General features: G+C 50.6%; 2 protein-coding genes across 2 annotated transcripts in view; one reads left to right on the forward strand and one right to left on the reverse strand.

The window, feature by feature from the left end:
• The window catches only part of PIGU (phosphatidylinositol glycan anchor biosynthesis class U), a 76,213-nt gene extending 65,504 nt beyond the window's left edge, over positions 1-10,709 (forward strand). The window contains exon 12 of the mRNA XM_081148922.1: positions 10,278-10,709. Within this exon, the coding sequence (XP_081005048.1) occupies positions 10,278-10,391 (114 nt within the window). The 3' untranslated portion in view covers positions 10,392-10,709. The remainder of the gene's footprint in view (positions 1-10,277) is intronic.
• Positions 10,710-10,900: 191 nt separating this feature from the next.
• On the reverse strand, positions 10,901-12,492 carry MAP1LC3A (microtubule associated protein 1 light chain 3 alpha). The gene is made up of 5 exons (XM_081148923.1): positions 12,294-12,492; positions 11,937-11,992; positions 11,745-11,851; positions 11,322-11,491; positions 10,901-11,062 (listed from the first exon to the last, which is right to left on the reverse strand). Exons 1-4 carry the CDS (start codon positions 12,331-12,333, stop codon positions 11,329-11,331), a joined length of 366 nt encoding a protein of 121 aa, XP_081005049.1. The 5' UTR covers positions 12,334-12,492; the 3' UTR covers positions 10,901-11,062; positions 11,322-11,328.
• Positions 12,493-17,166: the final 4,674 nt, after the last annotated feature.

The raw sequence follows: 17,166 nt of genomic DNA on the forward strand, positions 1-17,166 counted from the left end.
CTGGCTGGGCGCCTTTTACCGTTTTAAACAAAATTACTTTTTAAATGTATTTTTAATCATACAAGTAATACATGAATTCATTATTGCTGGGGAAAAGAAGTCAAAATAGAAGCATATGGAATGAAACGTAGAGATCGGCTGGGGCCCCATCCCTTCCCACCCAGTGCAGCTATGATCACTGGAGTCAGCCTGGTGTGTATTTGCAAACAACCTTTGTGCATTTACAGACAGTTCTACATACATATGCACACACAAGAGCTATTTTGTTTATATAAAGAAATCACATCCTACATTGCTGTTTTTCACTTAATGATCTCATCTCGCAGTCATTTTTTTAATGTCTCCAGCGTCCCACGGTTAGGATGTACCGTGATGTATCTGACTACATAGGCCCCCTACTGATGGACGTTGAGGTTGCTTCTGGTTGTTTTGCTATAAATGGAAGAGCCTTAGGTATCCCTCCACATACTCTTGTATACATATGCCAGTATTTCCTTAGGATAGATTCCAGGGGGTGGAATTTGCTGGAGTGGAGGATATATGCATTGTACATTTGGGCAGATATTGTCAGTTTTCCCTTCAGACAGGCCAGACCAACCTGCAGGCTTCCCAACAGTGGTCTAAGTGCCTGTAGGCTGTGGTTTGTTCAGGTACATCCAGTACAACTGTGTTACTGGCGTCCTAGGGTCTGGGCTCTGTGGCTTGAGCCACAGACAACTCTGTGGGGTCACGTGCTTTCTGGGACTGCTGTCCTTGGGTTCTGCGGCTGCCACTGCCAGATTACTTGAGGGCATGTCAGGTGGGGGCCTTTCTTCACCAAGGCAGGCACTCAAGTCCTATCGCTGTCTTGGGGCATTGGCTGAGGTAGAAGAGCGGCCCTTACCATGAGGGCCATACTTACCCCTGCCCTCGCACCTGCTGGGAGCCACAGGGTGCAAATATGAAACCTTTAGAATTTTAGTATGAGTTAAATGTCACCTCCTCAAAGAGGCCTTTCATGACGTTCCCCTGCCCCACTGTCTCTTAACCCCCTGTTTGTTTCCTTCATAGCACTTACCCAATCTGTAACTTCACATTATTTATTCTCTCTCTGCCTCCCACACTGGCCTGTGAGCTTCATAAAGGCAGAGATCTGCCTGTCCTACCCACTGCAGGGTCCCCAGCTCCCAGTGTTTGGCACAGAGCATTGTTTAGCAAATATCTGTTGAATGAATGAATGAATCAAAGATAGCCAGGGGGGAACATCATGTGGTTAGTGGCCAAATGTGCAGAGAGTGAGCGCTGGAGGAATCTGGAGGGAACAGATACCTTTCCTGCTGTGCGTGGTCAGGAGAAGCCAGGGGAGTGAGGGACAGGAACTGGACCATTCAGTCTCAGAGTGAGAGGAAAGGGAGTGGCCTAGGAGGGGAACCAAGTCACCCCCCCCTAGCTAAGGTCAGTGTGTGGCTGGCTGGTCTGTCCCCACCCCTTCTCCAGCTTCTGCCAGAACCTGGTCTCTGGCCAGTGAAACCCCAGCATGTCCTCCACATCCCAAGCCAGCCTCTGCTTCAGTCTGACCTGTCGTCAGTGCTTCCACTGAAATGTATGGCATTCAGGGACGTGTCCTCAGTCCCACAGCTAGCTCTCCTCAGCTCTTCTGCTGGGACGCTGCCTGAGTCACCTGGTCTTCATTTTCCTCTCCCTGGGCAAGATGTATCGGAGCTATCCTGGGAACCAGATGAGAATGGATTTTCAGCAGGTGACCAGAGCCAGGCCCATCATTGCTGAATCAGGAGCTGAGTGTAGGGAACATTTTGGCTTATGGATTTTTAAGTCCTTCTCTGTTTGAGTTGGTCAGTGCCATACCCTATAATAGAACAAATTATTGGTAGATTATTAGTTACACCAGCAGGTAAACCACTAGTGACTAGGCCCTATCCTTTCCCCTGGGGCCATTAGGTATTTTTTAGCATGTGGCACGGATCATTTGCTAATTATAATTGTGCCTCAGAGTCAGTAACCAGGAAATGACAACAGCACACTGTCCATAGAGGGGTGTGTGTGTGTAGGGACCGGGATTGGTTGTTTGAGGTCCCCCTCTACTTCCTTAACTGTGTGACCTTCAGTAAGTGAGTGAATTTCTCTGGGTGGCAGTTTTCTCCCACCTCTCAGGGTGTTGAAAAGATTGGTCATGTAATGTGTGGGTCCTATTGCCATTATTCATATGTTGACATGGGAAATAGCACAAACGTGCTTTTCAAATACCCAGAGCAAATTCCTAGGGGACCGTTCAGACCCAGAAACCAAGGGAAGGAGAACAGTTCCCTCCTCTTTGTTTTTGACCCGGTTCTTCTGCAGGTCAGTGACTCACAAAAGAAGAATGGTCATCAAGGATGACATAGAATCAAGGAATGCATTTAAATTTAGCCTTTCTCCTTCCCTCCCTCCTTCCCTCCCTCCCTCCCTCCTCCTCCTCCTCTCTTTCCTTCTTTCTTTCTTTCTTTCTTTCTTTCTTTCTTTCTTTCTTTCTTTCTTTCTTTCTTTCTTTCTTTCTCTCTCTCTCTCTCTCTCTCTCTCTCTCTCTCTCTCCCCCTCCCTCCCTCCCTCCCTCCCTCCCTCCCTCCTTTCCTTTCTCTTTCTTTCTCACTCTTTCTTTGAGGGTACATTTATTAAAGCTGGGGACAGTGAAACAAAGAAGAGCCTAGCATAGAAGGAGCAGCAGGAGAGCCTAGGACTGGCTGCTTTGGCTCACTGGGAAGTCAGAGAGAAGGGGGCCTTGGAGATAGGGTCAGGGGACAAGCCCTGGACGAGCTGCTGCTGCTGCCCCTTTCTCCCCTGGTTACAAGTCTCCTGGGGTCCCCCAGAGGAGGAGATGCATGCCTGAGGGGGAGGGAGAGGGGGAAGGGAATGGTGGGGATGTACTCCCCAGAGGGGGAGTGTGCCAAATTTAGCTTTTTAAAAAGAGTAAGATAAGATGTCCCACTCACCCTAATTGAACTTAAAAACAGGGAACATAGGAACCTTTCCCCCAAATTATAATAGGGGTTCATGTTTAAAGAGAACTTGCTAGGGGCTAAGCTCATATGATCTCTAATCTTCTGGATCATATGCTTGTGCTGCCTTCTGGACCTTTCCCTGTGCTCATGGAGAAGGAGTTTTACGTGTGTGTGTGTGTGTGTGTGTGTGTGTGTGTGTGTGTTGTTGGCATCACAATGGAAGTATGACTTTTTTCCTTTTAATAGACACTGTGGTGATCTTCCATGTTCATACATGAAAGGAAGCTCCTTTTTAAGTCCCACATATGTGGACTCACCACACCTGACGTAACTACTCCCCTACTGACAACCCTTTAAACTGTTTTATTTTATTTTATTATGATAAGGAATTCACTCTTTGAGGGAGGCACTATTATTATCCCCTGATGATACAAATGAGGAAGCCGAGGCCCGGAAGTCACAAAACCCCAGAGGTGTGCCCATCGTCATGCCCTTGTTCATCACGTCCCCTCTAGACTGTGGGTTCCTGAGGCAGCCCCTGGTCTCTCCTTCAGGACCATATCCCCAGCACCAACAAGAATATTCAGTGACTGTTTATTGGTGAATAAATGGAGTGAGTGGGAATCAGAAACCACATTTTATGACCAGTGATCTCAGAATCTTGTACACCCTAACCTCCCAGTTTCAGTCTGTTTGGTCCAAGGTGGGCCTGTGGCAGGTTCTGCTGGATTCCTAGGGGGTCACCTAGAGCCCCCTCCCCCTCTTACCTCTATGGCAGGCCCTGAGAGCCCCACAGAGCCCTGCTCTGTGTCACGCCTGCTCACCCCCTTCCCGGACCCTGTTCTGTGCTACAGACCCTTTAGGTCCTGGGCTGGCCCTGCTCTGGCCATTCTGCTTTCTGTCTCCAGGGAGGCCTGGAGCCCTGGGGTCTGGGCACCAACCTGTTGGCATGTTGGGCCCTGCTCAGGACTCACTCATTCACTTCAGGATGAATGAAACCACAGTCCTGTCTCCTGGAACTGCCTCTCAGTTAGCCATGTGTGTCATTCTGGGGAGTGGGATCAGGAAGGCAATGTGAGGGGACATGTGGGGAGCTCAGCAGTGTTGGGTGGTGTGTAGCCCCCACTTGTGGACAGGTGGGGGCCCATTCCAGGCTTATTCCTGTGGGTCGTGTGTGGGAAGATTGGTTCCCTGACTTGAGGTGCCCATGGCCCAGGCTGAGCCCTTGTCCAGCTGGGTGTGCAAGTTTACTTTGATTTCCTCATTGGTAGCATTTGTCAAGGTCTTAGTTCATTCCTTTGTCCCTCTGATCGGCAGACCGTTAGCTCAGTGCTCAGCACTCCAAGCTGGTCTCTCACAGGCTTTCCTATCCTACCCCCACAGCCAGAGCGACAGGAAGAGCTCTGGTTAAATGGGGGGGGGGGGGGGGCGGCAGCAGCCAGAAGGCCTGGGCTTAGGATCCCTGAATTCCACAGCAGCTCCCAGCCCCAGCCACCTGGCTCACTGGCCTTAGGTCACAGAGCTTCTTGGGCCTGATTACTTGCAGGTATGCATCAGGCACCTGCTGTATGCCAGACTCCCTAGGGGAGGACCAGACACAGCCCTGCTTCTAGGGAGCCCACCGTCTGTGGGAGAGAAAGAGGGAAATAGGCAGGGCTAGGGCAGCCGGTAGGCTGTGAACAGGACAGACAGCCTAGGGAGCTCAGAGCTGGCGATTGAGGAAGCTCTGGAGGGAGGCCGCTTCTGAGTGGAGTCTGAGACCCAAGAGGTGGGGGAGGGAGCTAGCCAGCTAGGGTGGAGGTAGCTCTGTGGGACTGGTGAGTGCCACCTGATAGGAACGAGGCCATTTCAGGACAGCAGTGGTCAGAGCCACGTGGCCTGCTTGGGCCTCATTGTGCTGAAGACCAGGCTGAGCTTTTGGTTTTAAGCTGAGGACAACTGTGATAAGATTCATGCTCTGAGAACCTCACTCTGCCAGGATGGGAAGAGAGGTGAGGGCTGTGAGCTTGAATCGGAACACAGGGAGGAGGCTGGTTCAACCTGGCGAGAGGGGTGGTGCCTCAGTTTCCTCAGCCTAGCAGGGCAGTTGTGAGGAGTTGGGTGGGCAAAGCTCCTATCATTTGGAAAGTGCCATGTAGGAAACGATTGCCATAGGAGTCAGTTTTCTGTTTGTTGAGATCCTGCTTCCAAGAGTATCTTCTGTCTGGCTCAAATAAATTTTTATTTAAAAAAAGAGAGAAAGAAAAGAGAATGGTTGCCTTCACAGCTGGCTTTGATCTTACTTTGTGACCTTCCAGACCCCAGGACTGACGCCCCATGATTTCCCTATTATTTTGCATCTTTAGAGCTAGAGGATGGAGCTGTTTCTCCACCATCTCCTCCCACCGTGTGCATTCAGGCCTCTGAGTTGTTGGTCATTCCCCAGCCCTGCTCACCTCTCAAGTCCGGTTAGCCCCTCTTGCTCCCTGTTTCCTACATCCCTGCAGTGGGTAGGGGGTGCTGCCCTTTGATTGCTGACAGTGACGACCCCTGAATCCCCCCAAGTGTGGGATGGCTGTCAAGGGTCAGCGTCTCCAACAGGAGCAAGAGACCTGGGGAAGTGGGACATGCCTGGGGTAGCAGCACCTGCTTCTCCAGGTAGCTGCCTCCCAGGGGCCAGTGTTGGCTGAGGCTACTCTCCTGAGCCCTGAGGCTTCTATTAAAGGCCTTGCTGGCTTGGACATTTGTGCCTTTTTCCAAAAAAACTCTATCTCCTTGGCTAAGTGACAGCTGTGAATGGGAGCACAGCCTCCATAGAGGTGTCAGTGTATATGAAGCGTCAGCATGGACTCAGCCCCTCCCAGCACCCTGAATTGAGGAGGTTATGGGACAACCCTGTGGAAGAACCAGGGTTTGGCCCTCAGGCAGGATGGGCACTGCAGCCTATACACTTCACTTATTCCCATGTGACCCCAGGTAAGACCCTTAACCTCTGAGTTTGCTCATCTCTAAGTGGGGCCCATAAGCCCTGCCCCAGAGTGTTATGAAGAGTCAGTGATATGCTTCTTAAAAAGGGCAGATACTCAACCCAGAATGAGTTGGTTTCCCTGTCTCTCCTCTCTTCTACCCTGTAACTGAGCATGTTCTGACCGTTTCATTCTACTTCTGATCTACCCCTCTGTCCCTGACCACCTGTTTAGCAGCTGCCCCCTTAAAGCTTCATCGTGGCCTAAAGGCGAGTCCTGGAGCCCTCACTGGGGCAGTGCCAAGGGGATGGGGACTGGCAAATTATTCCCAGAGTGTCAGCCCTGTGCCAGATCTGGGCCCACAGGGCTGGAGCAGATACCGTCCCATTTGGTGGGGAGGCCAACAGGAAATGACTTCACTTCAGGGGTCAGTCACATGACTAAGTGTGGGTAAGAGAATACTCTGAGGGCAGGAGATGGAACTGATGCCTCTCGAGGGGTAAGTAGAGCCTTTGGCCTCTGAGCAGACAAGGGAAGGGTGCCTGTATGTGCGTGCGTGCGTGCGTGCGTGCGTGCGTGCGTGCGTGTGTGTGAAAGATCCCCCAGGGGCCAGGAGAGTGAAGGAGGCATTGGGGGAGAGAAAGAGGGCTGAGTCAGAAGTTTGAGGAAGGGAATTGGCAGGACTTGGTGGTTGATGGCAGGAGAGAGGCTCAGCCACAGTCAGTGAGGGTAGCTCTAAAGAACAGCTGCTCTTCAGGTCTCTGAAAGCACAGAGGGACAAAGCAAGGCAAAGGGGAGCCACCAAAGTGGGGAATAAACTAGTTAATCACTTATTTTACAGATGAGGAAGAGGCAGCTTAGGGAAGGGGGAGTGACTTGCACAGGGTCACACAGCCACTAACTCACCCATGGAATATCCACTGCCCCTTGCCTAACTTCCCTGTCCAGACTGGGCAAAGGGGCTCTGGGTCTGCAGCTGCTGTGTTGGCTGAATCCCAGGGCCTCTTGGAAATCCCTTCTCCTCAGCCCAAAGGGAAAGCTTCAAGGTCAGAAGAGGTTGTCTCAGCCAGCCTGCAACCAGCCAGGGGCTTCCCTCTGAAAGAGCCAAGCCTCTGTGCCAGCCTGGTGTCCTCGAGATGCCCTGTCCCTGGGGGCAGGAGCAGGGCACCCACTCAGGACTAGTGACCTTCTGTTCCAGACAGACTAAGCCAGTACAGGGCTCTTTTTCTCCACGTGCCCTCCCCTGACACTTCATCATGCAGATATCCACACAGCAAAGTTGGAAGATTGAATATTGAACACCCATATACCAACCACTGGACTCTGACATTAACATTTTACTCTACTAGTGTGATTGCTAATTATCCATCCCTCAATCTCTCTTTTATTTGATGTATTTCAAAGTGAAATGCAGGTTATCAGTACATTTCCTGCTACATATTTCAGCATGTATATGATTAGCCAAAGCTCAATAACTATTGACATTTTTCATATGTGAAATCTACATACAGTGAAAAACACAAATCTTACATGTACATTTTCCAAAGCTGCCTTTGACTCAGCAAAATGTTTTTGTGGCTCACCTACCTTGTTGCACATAATGATAGTGCGTTGTTTTTTAAGTAAACTTTAAATTTTGGAATAATTTTAGATTGTACAGGGTTCTCATATGCCCACACCCACTTTCCCTCGTGGTTAACATTTTATGTTACCACCACACATTTGTCAAAACCATGAAACTGACCCTGGTTCCTTATTAAGTAAACTCCAGACCTGATGTGGATCTCCCAGTTTTCCCTGCCATGGCCTCTCATGATCCAATCAGAGGCACACATTACCCTTAGTTGTCAGGTCTCCCCTGTGTCCTCTGCCCGCTTTCCTCATGACCTGGATAGTCTTGAGGAGCACTGGCCAGGTGGCCTGTTGAGTGTCCCCACTTTGGGTTTGTCTGACACTTTTCTCATCTTGAGACCAGGTGGAGTTTCTGGAACCAGGCTCGATTTCATGCTGTTACCCTTCATCATCTGGTTATGACTGTTCCCAGGCTCCTCCAGGGGAAAGGTGCTATTTCCCTGTCCCTGCTGTGATCTTTGGGAGTGAGTCACCTAGGCTAGCCCATCCTCAGGGGCAGGGGTGGGGAGGGGGCAAGAATTAAGCTCCACTTCCTGGAAGGGGACTGTCTACATGTATTATTTGTGATTCTTCTGCAAAGATAGCAAAAGGAATTTCCCCCATTTGTTTACTATTTGATCATGTATTCGCTGTTATTAATTGGATTTTTATTTTTATCAACATAATACATGCATATAATTTACAAAGTTAAGGCTTATAAGGAAAAAGAATAACTCCCTCAGGTCTTACAGTTGCTTTTCCTGGCATTTCTGGATAACATGCTTACTCTGTTTCTTGGTTCTTTTATCTTTCACTGAACTATATGAAATTGACAAGATTCAACTGTTTCTGATCTGCAAAAAATGGCAATTTCATATGGTTCAACCTAATACCTAATATTTTGACTTCCTACTACTTGTCCAGCTGATTGTGTGCAACATTGGAGTTGGCTCATTTTCTTTTTGAATTGTGACTTTGCACTTGCCCCTCATCTGATCTGGCTTGGGGATCAGACCCACCAGCTCAACTATAGCTATAGGCTTCCCCAACTTCCCAGACCAGGCACCTTGGGCCTGGGTGAGAAAGGGGCTGCAGGGTGTGAGGTCAGCGTTTGCTGTGATACCTGCTCCCATAGGGCAGCTGTGGGGAAAGGCTCTGTCTGCTCTGCTGATACCCACAGCAGCTGAGTTCTGTGCCCTCTGGTGGACTGGGCCTCTGTATAGTTTTAGACCAACTATTGAACCCTTTGTGCCTTAATTTCCATCACCCTTCCAGACAGGCTCTAGTGGTGTCCTTGTCCTGAAGGCTTCACTGGGTTAACCCTGAGCTCCTCCTCCAGGCCACTCTGTGCCCTCCTTCCTGCCCACAGTGTGAGAGAAGCTGCCCAGGACTGGAGTCTCAGGGTCAGCTCAACCTCTGACCTGCTCCAAGACCTTAGCCAGTGCTCCCCCTGCTCTGGGCTTTCGTCTCCCCATCTGTGCCAAGAGGTGGTTGATGTTGATGGTCTGAGAGGCCTCTCAGTGCCTGAGAGCTGGTGGTGTCTGCACTGGTGAGCCCCTCTCTCCATCCTCAGTGGGGCTGGGCCCTGCCCCTCCTGCTCCAGGCACTGGAGGTCTTGGGAGCTTGGGACAAATGGATTGTAAGACTGTAGGTCCAGCATGTGGGGGACCTTGGCAAATCCCTGTTCTCTGGGCCTCTGAGGATGATGGTGGGCTGCGCTTCTAGGGCTCTTTTGATTCTGTGGTCCATATGGGAAAGACAGACTGAGCTGGGCACATATATCATGGTGGCTGAACTACTCAGGGACCCTGACCAGTGCAGGGAGGAAGGAGCAGTCATCAGGCAGTCAGAGGCGAATGTAAAACTGCAATTTGGATGAGGTTAATGGGGCCAAGACCCAATCTGGGGCATATCGGTGGCTTCTCTGAGGAAGAGTCTTCCTGAGGCCTGAAGGGCAAGCAGATGTTGACTAGATGAAAGGGGAGAGAGCATTCCAGGCAGAAGAAACAGCAAGATCCTGCAGTGGGAGGGAAGAGGCTGGAGCAGAGTGAGGCTGAACAGAGGAGAGGGACCAGGTGCAAGGCCTCGGAGCCCCAGGGAGCTTGATCTTCACCCTACTAGCCATAAGGTGCCTTCAGGGGATTTTAACATGACCAGATTTGTCTTGAAAAGCAACCTCTGGCCGCTAGGGATAATGGACCAGGGAGAGGGGGAGGTTTGAGTTAGGGAGCCCAGACAGGAGACTGCTATTGAGATAACAGTGGCTTTGTCCAGGGTGGTAGATGTTAAGATGGGTAGAAATGGGTGGATTTGAGAGCTTAGGAGGTAGAACTGACAGTACTTAATGGCTGTGCATATGGGAGAAGTATGAGGTGATGCTGTGGCGTAAGCACCTGGATGGAAGATGTGGGGCCTGAGTTCCCAGTGGGAGAAGCTAGTTTGATAGGGAGCCTGGCTGAGGTGCACCCAAGAAGCCTGTGGGCACCCAAAAGGTGAAGTGGAGGGTCTTCTGGTATAGAAGTACCAGTCGAGTTCAGAGGCCAGGGCTGGATGAGGTGCAGACAATGGTAGAGGGAGGGAGGGTCATATGGGCACTTCTAAGGTGCCAGTGAGACCTTCCAGGGTCAAGTATAGGTTCTGAGGTGGTAGGGTCTCCCCAACACCTGCCTAGCTCCTCAGGGGCCCAAGGTTCAGGGAAAGGTACCTTTAAACTTCTCACTCTCTCTTTTCCCCCCATCCCCTGCAGATCCTGCTGATCTCAGATTACTTCTATGCCTTCCTGCGGCGGGAGTACTACCTCACTCATGGTCTCTACTTGACGGCGAAGGACGGCACGGAGGCCATGCTTGTGCTCAAGTAGGCCTGGCTGGGCACTGGGCTGCACGGACTTAAGGGGGTGGACAGGCCAGAAGCTTGACCGAGCCCTCTAGCCAGAATTGCCAGCAGGCAAGTCCTCACACAGATGAGGTTCAAGTCCAGGGTCACGATCTTGCACCAGAGGAGAGCCAAGGCTGGCAGCAAGGCCTGTGGGGCATTGCCACAAGCACCTCCACTTGGACCCACAGTTTTTGGCTCTGCACACAAAGGAGCCCCCTCCTGGCAGGAAAGGGGAAGAAGCAGGTGAGCAGGGTTTGTTAGGTTGTTGACTTAATAAATTTTTTTTGGTACGAAGAAGTCTACCCTGGGCCCACACTCACTCCTGGAAGGTGTGGGCCCCTAATACTGCCATGGTACACTACAAAAGGGTGTGGGTTTCCAGAATGAACCCCAAGTCCTCAGAACACAAGTCTGTGCACTGGTAAGCAGAGAATGGTGGGGGACAGTCCCACCAGCAGCCCTCCCTACTCCCCAAGCAGCTGGAGGCAAAGGGCCAGGCAGGCCTGAGCAATCTTTATTCTGCAGAGGGACAATGACCACAGATCCATACACCATGTCAAGACCAGGTGAGCCAGGGGCCAGTCCTTCAGGGGTGGGTGGTTCCAGGCAGGAAGCAGAGCCTCGGGTGGGGGTGGGGGGCAGACAGGCAGGGGCCTAAAATAAAAAAGACAAACCAGACAGAGCAGGGGTGCTGGGGCTGCTCCCCACCATCCCCCATCCAGCCAGCACCCAGAGGGGCAACCCTAACATGACAGGCCCAGTATCCACACAGGGCAGAGTCGCAGTGATTGGTGCCCCCTAAGGGGGTAGCATCCCTGCCCGGCCCCCCAGGGGCAGCTCAGTTCAGGAGCCAAGAGCTCCCTGGGCAGAGCCTGACATGGCCCCCCTCTCCCCTACCAGCCCCTCCCCCTACTGCTGGCTCAGAAGCCGAAGGTTTCCTGGGAGGCGTAGACCATGTAGAGGAAGCCATCGTCATCTTTCTCCTGCTCATAGATGTCCGCGATGGGCGTGGACACGCTCACCATGCTGTGCTGGTTCACCAGCAGGAAGAAGGCCTGCGTGGGGTTCAGCTGCAGGCGGCGCCTGAGGTGGACAGGAGGGCCTGGCTGCCGCGGGGTGTAGCGACACCCTGCCTTCCCTTCACACTCATCCCAGCCTTCTAGATTCTCACCTTTGACCTGGCCACAGCCCTGACCTTGAACTTTCCCAACCTCCCCAGAATAGGGACCCAATGCCCCATCTTATGCCCTACCCCCACCCCTTCTCAGAAGGACCTGGCCCTCTGCCCAACCCCAGCAGGACCCAAGTGCCCCTCTGAAGGCTGCTGCCCACGCACCGGATTATCTTGACCAACTCGCTCATGTTGACATGGTCCGGGACCAGGAACTTGGTCTTGTCCAGGACCGGCAGCTGCTTCTCACCCTTGTAGCGCTCGATGATCACCTGGGAACAGGGTGGGGCGGGGCCGCGTGAGCCCAGGGCGGGGCCTGGGGCCCGGTGGGAACGGCAGGGAGGCCGCGGGACTCACCGGGATCTTGCTGGGGTGCTGGTCGCGGATCTGCTGCACCTCCTTACAGCGGTCGGCTGGGGAATAAGGTCAGGCGGTGAGGCTGGCCCTAGGTCCCAACTGTGAGCCCCCTGTCCCGAGGGGCACCCGGCCCCACCTCCCGAGGCCCCCGCCCCTGGAGCCGTCTGGTAGGCCCGGTACAGGACAGGGTTGGGAGGTCCCGGCCCAGGCCTGAATCTGCCTCCCAGCCCCGGGTCTGGCCGGAGGCTGACGTCACAGGGCTGACGTCACCTGCGGCAGGCGGTAGGTCGCGCCCCCCAATCCCCCAGCCCCCCCCCACTCGCAGAACCCACCCACCCCCCACCCCCCGGGCCTCACCGAAGCTCCGCCGCTGCTTGAAAGGCCGATCTGAGGGCATCTCGCGGGCCCGGCGGGGCGCGCAGGCCGGGGCTCCCGGGCGGGGAAGTGGCTGCGGTAGAGGGGCTCCCGGGGCTCCGCACCTCGCGCTCAAGGGCTCTGGGGCTCACGCTGAGCCCAGCGGTGGAGGCTCCGGGAGGTAACTCGTTCAGGTGACGTCAGGTCACAACATTCCTTAAAGGGGAGGCCGGCGCGCTGCTCCCATTGGGCCGACGCAAAACCCGCCCGTCCGGACCGTGACGTCAGGGCGCAGAGAGCCTGGATTCCCGGCCCGCACCGAGAAGGGGCGGTGGCTCCCGGCGCTCGTCACAGTCGCGTGACGTCATGGCCTGCGCGCGGCCCCTCTCCCCCAGGCCCCGGATGAGCAGAGGCTGGAAGACCACGACAATTGAGGGAGGGACTCGCGGCTTCGCAGCCGGGACGTCGCGGGCCAGGCTGCGGCTCGGCCCCGTCCTTCCCGCAGGTCCTGCCGCCCGACAGCGAGCCCTCAGCCGCTGGTTCCCGGGACATATGAGGCCCTGAGGACGACCGTGAGCCAAAAAGTCGTCCTCGCGGCTTATGGTTAGAGAATGGAAAAGGCGGGGTGGGCGAAATCAAAACATGAAGGAGCAGGTCCCTAAAAAGAACACAGCTTTCAAAAGAAATCCCTAGAATTGAAAAATAAAGCTGTTGGCATTCAAGTCTCAAAGGACGAGGCCAGCAGGCAGACTGGCCGCAGCGGAGAAGTCCCGAACTGGAGGAGCATCAGAAGCCACTAACGAGAAACAAGGTGGCAGGTGGCGAAACGTGAGAGAGGAAGGGACTGGAAAGGTAAAGGGAAGCGCATGTCCAATCAGAGTTCCAGAAGAGAAAAGGAAAACATGGTAGAAGCAGTTCCTTAAGAAGAGTTTCCAAAATTGGTTCGAGACCAGGATCCTCACATAAAATCCAGAGCAGGATAAATGAAAATAAAAGCAGGACCTAGGCACTTCGTAGTGAATTTGCAGAACTCTAAGGACAAGAAATTAGATGGGAAAATGATGAGCAGCTGACTGGTAAACAGGTAAGTCATCTAAACAAGCACTTAACTGGAACATGAGTAGTGGTGATTAATTTGTGGAATGCAAAACAAGGAGCATGGGACACGCTGGCAGGTAGGACAGGAGAGGGTGACCAGAGCTCAGGTGTCCTAAGAAGCTGGATTTACTCGACAGGAGGGGGATAACGGTGGCAATTGCCCAGCTTTGTACAGCCAAGCATGTATTTCAGACAAGAATCACTAAAAGGCTCTGGCCAGGGTGGCTCAGTTGGTTGGGCATTGTCCAGTGCACCAAAAGGTTGCTGGTTTGATTCCGGGTCGGGGCACCTGCCCCAGTTGCAGGCTCCATCCCTAGTAGGGGGCGGGCAGGAGGCAGCTGAACGGATGTTCTGCTCTCACATCAGTGTTTCTCTCCCTCCCTCGCCCTTCCTCTCTCTCTCTCTCTCAAAAAAGTCAATAAAAATATTTATTTAAAAAAGAATCACCTAAAGAATAAAAATAGAAAGTGTGACTTCTAATACAGAAAAGAGAAAAGGTTAGTAAAGGGTATTACAATAGAAGGCAGGAAAGAAAAAGGAATGGTATAGAAATGGTGCCAAACCAGAGGTAGGAAATGTTTTACATTCATCTGTTAAAACAGATGATCAGATTAGCCAAGAAAAATAAAATGCAGCTCTATGCTATTTACCAGGGGACAGTTAAGACCGCAGGGCACCAAAAGTTTAAAAATGGGGGGGAAAAGGTATGCTTTAGAAAAACCAAGAGATATATATCTATAGGAAAATCAGACAAAATAAGCTTTAAGGCAAAAGTCATTATTAGGGACACCACAAAATGATGAAAAGAACAACTTTCAAGAAAGATATAACAATTTTGAACTTGTATGTTAGAGGTTTTAAAAAGGTTGAAAATGACCCTGGCTGGTTCTCAGTGGTTAGAGCGCCAGCCTGCGGACTGAAGGGTCCCAGGTTTGATTCCAGCCAAGGGCAGGTACCTCTGTTGCGGGAGGCAACCCATCGATGTCTCTCTTTCCCTCCCTCCCTCCCTCCCTGCCTCCCTCCCTCCCTCTCTGAAAAGCAATGGAAAAAAAATACCCTTGGGTGAGGAATAAAAAGGGTTGGAAATGTATAAAGCAAAAGTGACAGTATACAAGGAAAAATTGCTAAACCCTGTAGCATGGTAGGAGATTTAAGTAACTGATAGACCAAACAGCCTAAAAAATATAGATTTTAATACTATTAATAATCCTGATCAATGGGCCCTGATAGAACCATGAACCCAGCCCAATATGTGACCTTCAAGCACACAAGAAACATTCACCAAAAAATGATCTATGGGACCCCAAGACACATCTCAACATATATCAACTAATCAATTTCATGCAGACCATATTCCCTGACCAGACACGAGCAAAGTAGGCTCCAGATGTCTGAACATTTAAACGTTCTTCTAAAAATCTTATTACTGAAAGAGAAAATCATATAGAAATGAAAACTGTTTGGATCAAACCAAAACTGAGAATACCTATAAAAACTCACAGTAAGCTTACTCATAGTAAGCTGCATTTAGAAAATTTATAATATTACTAAGTAAGAAGAAATATGGAAAATTCATGAGCAGTGTTAAAGAATTTTTAAAAGGAATAACAGCCCTGGCCAGGTGGCTCAGTCGGCCGGAGTGTCATCCCTACATCAAAAAGGTGGCAGGTTTGATTCCTGGTCAGGGCACATACCCAGGTGTGTGTTCGATCCCCAGTTGAGGTGTATACAGGAGGCAACCGATCAATGTTTCTTTCTCATTCGATCTCTCAGATCAATAAAAAAAAATATCCTCAGGTGAGGATTAAAAAACATTTTTAATTTAAAAAAAATGAGTAACTGTAAATCCAAAGAAAGTGAAGGAAGATCATAATGAGCAGAAATGGATGAAATACACAAAAAAAAATTCGTATGGACCACAAGCAAAGCTAGATCTTTGAAAAGACCAATAAAATAAGCATAATTGCAAAAGGGACATAACTACAGATATATGAGAAATGACAAAAATAAGATTACAAACTCTAAGCCAATTAATTTAAAACATAAGATGAAATGGACAGTTTCTAGGAAGATAATTTGCAAGACTAATTCAAAAAGAAATAGTCATATACCTCAAAAAAGTAGTCCCAAATGGTTTTCTAGGTGAGTTCTCCCCCCGCCAAAAAAACCCTAACCTGCAGCCAATATACTTAATGGTCAAACACCATAGTATAAGAGAAAATGTTAAGCATTGTTCCCTTTAAAACCAGGAAATTTAAAATTTTTTCACTGAACAAAATGCAGTGTTGTATGGAGGTCCAGCCAGAACACCAAGACAAGGAAAAGACGGGAGCAAAACTATCATTCACAGCCAGACTAACTGAAGGAATCTACCAACAATTAAGAACTAACTAGCCCAACCTGTGTGGCTCAGTGGTTCAGCATCAGCCTAGGATCCAGGAGGTGGAGGTTTGATTCCCAGCTAGGGCACATGCCCGGATTGCAGGATCGATCCCCAGTCGGGGGCATGTGGGAGGCAGCCGATCAGTGACTCTTATCATTGATGTTTCTATCTCTCTCTCTCTCTCTCCCTTCCTCTCTCTGAAATCAACAGACATTTCTTTAAAAAAAAAAAAAAGCTAACTAAAAAAGTCTGACAACACGATACCAAGTTTTAGAGAAATATGGGAACTTTTTTTTTAAATATATCTTTATTGATTTCAGAGAGAGAAAAGGAGAGGGAGGGAGGGAGAGAGATAGAAACATCAATGATGAGAGAGTCATTGATCGGCTGCCTCCTGCACGCCCCCGACTGGGGATTGAGCCCGCAACCCGGGCATGTGCCCTGACCGGGAATCGAACCCCCATCGCCTGGATCCTAGGTTGATGCTCAACCACTGAGCCACACCTGGCCGGGCAAGATATGGGAACTTTTTACACTGCTTATAGGAGTGTAAATCATTTCAACCACATCGAAAAGCAATTTGGCAAAATCTACTAAAGCTGAAGATTCCCGTGTCTTACAAACTAGTAATTCCACTTCCAGGTGCACAAGCCCCCAAAAAACATACATGTTTATTGGAGCATTTCCATAATAGCAAAAAAATTGGGACCCACCTAAATGTCCAATTAAATATCTTGTGTATTCCTTTAACAGAACTACACACTGTTACAGTGAAAGGGGGAGGGAAGGAGTCAGCAAACTTTCCTTTTAAAAGGCCAGACAGTAAATATTTTTGGCTTTGCAGGCCATATGGTTCCTGGCAACCACTCAGTTCTGCTGGAGTGTGGAAGCAGCCTTAAACAACTGGAATGGCCATAGCTGTAGCCCAATGAAACTATTTGCTAAAACAGATTGGGCCTGAGGGCCTTAGTTTACTGACCCTTGATCTAGAGCTGTGTGTATCAAAGTGGACCCATCTCACAAACCCAAAGTTGTAGGAGACTGAGTGTAATCATGGCCAATAAGAGCAAAGAAAGAACTAGGTCAGCCATGGGGAAGTGGTTACACCTCTTTTGTTAAACTAAGCCCTGGGCTGAGGCTACAGTGGGGGAGGGGACCATCCCCCAAATCTCAAGGTCTATACTCGCTCTTCTCTTACCTGACCAGTCAGAGTGGCTAACAGTCCTCTGATTTCTCTCCTCACTGCTTCCTCCTCTCCTCCATTGCCTCTGACTTCAAAGCCCTGCCTCCTTGTCTCTACTTAAAAGTCTAGCAAACATCACAAACATAACCACCCCCCCAAATGAACCCATGATCTTCCCCTAATACGTGCTCCAGTTGTAATCTTCCCTGTCC

The sequence above is a fragment of the Miniopterus schreibersii genome, assembly GCF_964146895.1.
Source record: "Miniopterus schreibersii genome assembly, chromosome: 10".
Classification (NCBI taxonomy): Eukaryota; Metazoa; Chordata; class Mammalia; order Chiroptera; family Miniopteridae; genus Miniopterus; species Miniopterus schreibersii.